General features: G+C 37.0%; 1 protein-coding gene across 1 annotated transcript; it reads left to right on the forward strand.

Moving 5' to 3' along the window:
* Positions 1-2,874: 2,874 nt before the first annotated feature.
* On the forward strand, positions 2,875-6,617 carry LOC112502314 (zinc finger BED domain-containing protein RICESLEEPER 2-like). Its single transcript, XM_025106193.1, has 4 exons — positions 2,875-3,045; positions 4,757-4,897; positions 5,009-5,487; positions 5,576-6,617. The coding sequence occupies exons 1-4, from the start codon at positions 2,875-2,877 to the stop codon at positions 6,615-6,617; spliced, it is 1,833 nt and encodes a 610-aa protein (XP_024961961.1).

Genomic DNA, 6,617 nt, shown 5'->3' on the forward strand with positions numbered 1-6,617 from the left:
ATACATGCATGGGGTTTTATGAATTAAAATATCATGCCTACATATGGTATGCATGAATATGAAATAATATGTGTAAGTGTGTGCATTAATTTATTTACATGCATGGGATGAGTATGTAGAATGCAAGCATGTGTAAGGGAGTGTAACCGCCTTCTTTTATAGAAAGGTATATATAGGGTGGTTTGGGACGTGAGGCAGGTTTCTTGCCTCATTTGGAAAATTTTGAGAAGTGAGAGAGAGTGGTATTTTGCTTGCTTATCCAGAGATCAAGCTGGTCTTGCCTTCATCTTACTATTTCATCTTCAAAACTTGAGTTTTTCTTTAAGGTGAGTAACTTTTAAAACATCCTACATATGAATTCTATTGTTGGTATATTGAATTTTAATTGTTCCTTAAAATAGTGTTGACCGGATTGCGTTTGAATTTGGATAGAGTGTTGACCGCTGTGATGAAGTCTGGTCACTGTGTTGACCGGACAAAGTGTTAGAATAAATGTTTGAAATGCTAAATCGGTCATAGTGCCGCCCGAGGACGTTCCTAGTCCGGCTAGCGTGCCGTCTGGATATGGCTTAGTCCGGCCATATTGCCTTCCGGATAACGTTTTAAACCGTTTATCGAGTCGTCCGAATACGCGTTCCATCCGATTGTAGTGTTGTTTGGATTAATTGTCGTTTTATCGTGTCGTCCGAATTGTCGTTTTATCATGTCGTCCAGATACGCGTTCCCATCCGGTTAACGTGTCGTCCGGATATGGTTTTTGTGTTTATCAAGTGTTGTCCGGATAGGGAGTCTGGCCAAACTTGTCCGGACATGTGTTGTCCGGATACAACTATCTGCACAAAATGTTAAGTGTTTGGAATATTTGTAATTTTCACAATTTAACAATTATTTGGGTTTAAATTTGTAATTGTGAAAAGTAGTATTTTATATCTTTTAAAGAGAAAAGATAATGTTCCTACTAAGCATGGTGACGTAAGTCTGTTTTGGTATGGAACTGGATTTTGGGAAATGTTTTTACCAAGTGTGGTGACGTAAGTCTGTTTTGGTACGAAACTGTATTTTTGAAAAATGTTCCTACCAAGTGTGGTGACGTAAGTCTGTTTTGGTATGAAACTGGATCTTGGGAAATGTACTACCAAGCGTGATAACGTAAGTCTGTCTTGGTATGAAACTTGTTTTAAGAGGTAGTTCCCCCAGACGTGGTGACATTTGTCTGTTCTGGCTTGGAACTGGGTGATGGGTACTACCTGGCGTGGTGATTTATGTCTGTTCTGGCAAGTAACCTTGTTTTAATGAAGGAATAAGAGTGACATATCAAAGAGAGGTGTACTTTGTAATAAGGGAGGCATTGTCATATGTGGATACTACTATAGCTCTTGTTATTATCACTAATTAGATACAATGATTCTAAATCATCATTTCTTTGTGACTTGATGAATTAGAGATATTGTTCTCTTTAGAAATAAAAATTTAAATGTTATTGATAAGGGGAAAATGGTTTGTCATCAGAGGCATTTATTGTCTAAGTTTTTATCAATATTTTTAATACATACAGAGGGGCTCTGATTGGTCATACTGAAGGACCAGAGGACCTCTGGTTATGTAAAAAGGGTTTTTGATATTTTGGGAATTTTATAAATCAAAGGCTCTGTATTTTCATACAAAAGCTCTGTATTTTAAGTTTTATGTTTTATTCTTTAAAATTGTCTTTTCATTAAAATTATTTATAAATAAAGTTTAAGAGTTAGAGGAGCTCTGATTCTAGTTTACTTGTCCTTTTAAACTATGTTATGTTCTTCTGGACCTAAGGTTTTATTTGGTTCTGCGGACCTCTGGTTGGTCATTAATTTACTTAGACACAGAGGCTCTGGTTAGTAGAACTAAAAACTTTGGTTGGTAATGCTAAAGAGGCTCTGGTCTGTAGAACAAGAGGGGTTCTAGCTCTGGCCTGTTGAGTCAGAGTGGCTTTGGCCCGTTGAGATAGAGTTTTATTTTGAGCTCTGGGTATTAGAAGGGTACATTTGAATTATGTCATGATGTTAACTATTGATCTTATTTTGATCATATTGTGAACTAAATTATTTTGTTGAAATGCAATTATTTCTATGAAAAGTTATTTTATCAGATTTTGGTGTTTAACACCCTGCATATGCAAAGAAGAGATTTACTCACTAGACCCTTCTGGTCTAACCCTCATTTTGTGTTTCAAAAATATGCAATGCAGGGACTGCGGTGTCCAGTGATATTAAGGGAAAAAAGGAAAATGTGATTATTTTCCTTACTTGATATCTGATTTTGAAGATCAACATGAGATTGCTTATTTTGAAGATACATGTTGTTATACATGTGTTAGTACAAGATTTTATTTTGGAATTTTTTCATATGTAGATTTTGTACATATAAGAATTCATGTACTATTGGGACCATTGTGGTGTAAACTGTATTTCTTTGTAATGAAATATATGTTATATGCACATGTGCTGTTTGGGGGTGTCACATAATGGTATCAGAGCCTTAGTTTAAGAGATTTAGGTATTCAAAGCATAATGCCTAGACTTAAACTGTAATTTGTAAATTAAGGGTGATAGTATCATTGGGAATAAAATATTATGGGTTAAAAAGGGCAATATGTAAGGTGAATTCGAATTACAAATGACCAATGTAATTATGAATTTACAAGTACGTACCTATACTCGGATACTTTATTATATATTTGGGAATGTGAATACGTGATATTTAATACTATAATATCTGCAGATGGCTAGTCGATTATGAATATCTGAGAGGATCACCCGCCCCGAGTCTGAAGAAAGGGAGGAGTCTCCTATCAATCCTCCAACTAATACTTATGGGAGTCGAGGTCGGGGAAGAATCATGGGCAGAGGCCGAGGGAGGAGTCAGGCTCCGGGAAGAAGTCAGGTTGAGATTCGCCCTGATCAAGGGGAATCTATCTCTGGGAATGTAAATCAGGAGCAGGGGCATCAACCTGAATTTATAACTAGAGATGTTATGGCAGAGAAGATGGGTAAACTGAGAGAGACTCTGGTATCCATAATGGGATTGCCGGACAGAGTAGAAACCGAGCGAGTTGGAATTAATCTTCCAGCTCATTCAGCAAGCAGCAATAACAAGGGAGGGGACATAAAAATGTTCCTGACTTGGAAACCCCCAACGTTTTAGGGAGAAAGAGATACAGTAAAAGCGATGTGCTAGATAAAAGAAATTGAATCGGTATTTAACACCAGTAGGTGTTCTGAGTATCTATGTTGAAGTCTAATGCCTTATATTGTTGGGATGTGGAGTCCTCAGCACAGCCAAATATTTTGCAAACAATGCCTTGGGAAGAATTTGTGACTAGATTCAAGACTCAATTCTGTCCTAAGACTACAGTAAGGCTAGGGATGGTGATTTGGCCCGACCCGGACAGGGATGGGGATTCCCCGCTAAAATGGGTACCGGGGTCGGGGCCAGGTATTGTATCCCCCGACCCGCCCCGTACCTGGTAATATTGACCTACTTCATATTTGGGCTTTGGCTATGGGGATTGGGGCCTGGGCTTTTGTTTCATGTTTCATACACGCAGCACGGCAGCAGTAGGAGCAGACGAGCAGTACGGTCCCTCGACCCACAACCCTCAATTGTCAATTCTCTTCTCTTCTCATTCACACAGCACTCACACACCCTCCTCAACCCTCGTCGTCGACTCGCCGTGATTGTTGTTGCCTTGTCGTCGACTAGCGTCACATCCACACAAGACCCACAACCCTCGTCGGTCGGCTGGCTCGTCCTCGTCACAACCCACGACTCAATCGAGGAGTAATCGACCCACAATCACAACCCTAGCCGTCTTCATCATCGAGTTGCATCAGTGAGCCACTGCCACAACCCACAGCTACCGGTCGTTGCCTCGTTGGTCGTTCTTCACTGCTTACTTCTTACTGCTTATAGCCCACAGCCACAACCACAGTGTCTTAGCTGCTTTCTTCATTATTGCATAGGTACATTAATACTAAGTATTTATATAATTTTGCTTACTTATGAGTATTTATAGGCATTAATCCTCAAGAAATACTTAGTAGTGCTGATTTTGATGTTGGCTTAGCTTACTGCTCCATTATTAGTAACACCCCCTCCCCTAAAGAGTAATGAATTTATACTCTGTATAACTTTCTTTCCTAAATTGCTTTTTCTAATTTCAGAATTGATGTGGGTTCTTTGAGTTATTCAATGCTACTAGATTAAACCCATTATGACTCATTATGATAGCATCTGTATCACTGTATGACAACATATGTAATTCTGTATAATTGACAGCATCTGTATAATTGAGTCCATCTTGAAAAATGTTTAAGGTTATTTGAGTTATTCAATGCTACTAGATTAAACCCATTATGAAGGCATATGTGACTGTATGACTGTATCACTCATCACTGTATGACAGCATCTAACAGCATCTATCTGTATGACATTGATAGCATCTATATAATTGAGTTGATGAGTTCATCTTGAAAAATGTTTAAGGTTCTTATTGGAAACACTAGAGGATTGACTTTAAATAGTCAAACTTCATCACTTTTTATGGAATGAATAGATTATAAGGAAATTAATTAGTATTGAACTTTGCAACTTACAACACCCCCTAAAGAAAGGTAATAAATTACTAAATTAGTATTGAACTAATTAATGTTTATTGATTGTTGTTGTCTTTTAATTTGAATGTATGTCATTGTGCCTAATTTCATATTCTTTTTCTAAGATGGAAAATTCACAAAGCAAGAACATAGAAGATATTGGACGTAATGCTACGGAAGGAAACGATAAGGATAATACGACTTGTAATGACACAAACGAATCTGTAAGCATGCCTATGGGTTCAAATATTAGCCCCGAGACTGAAGTCAGTGAACCAGCAAACAAAAGATTGAAATTTGTTGTCTGGAATCATTTCGAAGCAATATATATCGATGGTCTTCACCGATTTGCAAAATGTAAGTATTGCAATAAGTAGATGACCGGTAGACCTAATGATGGGACAACACATTTGAAAGATCACTTCAAGATATGTCCGAGAAGAGTTACAAAAGACATAAAACAACATATTCTAGTTCAAGAGCAGACTACTAAGGATGTAAAAACATCTTCATTGAGTAATTATAACTTTAGTGTTGAAAGCTCAAGAGATGATTTAGCTAAAATGATCATTCTTCATGATTATCCACTTTCTATTTTTGAGCATCATGGCTTTCGGAAGTATTCAAATGGTCTTCAACCTTTATTTAAGGTGTCTTGTAGAGCTACAATCAAGTCTGACATCATGAAGATATACAAAACAAAAAGAGGTGGTGTATTGCGATGTTTGGAAGAAAACGAAAGTATGATTGCTCTTACTTCGGATATGTGGACAGCCGGTAACCAAAACAAAGGTTACATGGCACTAACAGCACACTACATAGATGCCAATTGGAAGTTACAAAATCGGATTATCAGGTTATTTCCTTTTTTTGTATTTTGTGCTATTTTTATAATTCAATGTTAATATTCTCATTTTAATATATTCTTTGAATCTTTGATGCAGCTTTATACGTGTGCCATCTCCACACACTGCTGATGCATTGTCCCAAGTTATGATCGAGTGTTTTATGGATTGGAACATTGACAACAAGTTGTCAACATTGACACTTGACAATTGTTCAACAAATGATGCTTTGGTTGACAGGCTCTTAGGTACTCTTTCTCCTTCCTCCTTAATTTTGAAGGGTAAGTTGTTTCACATGAGATGTTGTGCACATATCATTAATCTCATTGTACAAGATGGGTTTTCTATGATTGAGAAAACAATCAAGAATGTTAGGGATAGTGTCTCATTTTGGACTTGTTCTCCTAAAAGAGCCCAAGATTTTAGACTCGTTGCACGACAACTAGGTGTAGATTGTGAAAGAGAATTAGTGCTTGATTGTAAGATTAGGTGGAATTCTGTTTATACAATGTTGAATGTTGCTTTAGAATATAAAGATGTCTTTACTCGTTTAAGCAAGAAAGAGAAACATTATGTTTCTTTACCTAGTGAAGAGGACTGGAGAATGACGACTAATGTATGTGATAAGTTAGGTTTATTTTATCGTGTGATAGAGACATTCTCCGTGACCAAATATCCCACTTCCAACATGTTCTTCCCTTTGATATGTGACATAAAATTATCTATTAAGAGTTGGGAAGACGATCAAAATGACGTTATTAGGAACATGGCATCAAGTATGTTGCTTAAGTTTGATAAATATTGGGGAGTCATACATGATGTGATGAGTGTAGCTATTGTTCTAGATCCTAGATATAAGTTAAAGTTGATAAATTATTTCTTCCCGAAGAATTATGGTGTGGACTCAAAAGATGAGGTTATGAGGATACAGACTCTATGTAATGATTTATTTGAGGAGTACAAAAAGAAACATGATCAACATAAAAGGAAAGGACAAAGTGGCACTACTGTTTCAAGTGAGGGGAAATCTTCTTCAAACAAGGCCTCATGGCAATTGGATTTTGAGAATATGATCTCTGAGGATGATATGTTTGAAACGACTGAGTTGGATGATTATTTGTCAGAGAAATTATTACCGTAA

The sequence above is a fragment of the Cynara cardunculus genome, unplaced genomic scaffold (genome assembly GCF_001531365.2).
Source record: "Cynara cardunculus var. scolymus isolate 2C unplaced genomic scaffold, CcrdV1 Un_Scaffold_1227, whole genome shotgun sequence".
NCBI lineage: Eukaryota > Viridiplantae > Streptophyta > Magnoliopsida > Asterales > Asteraceae > Cynara > Cynara cardunculus.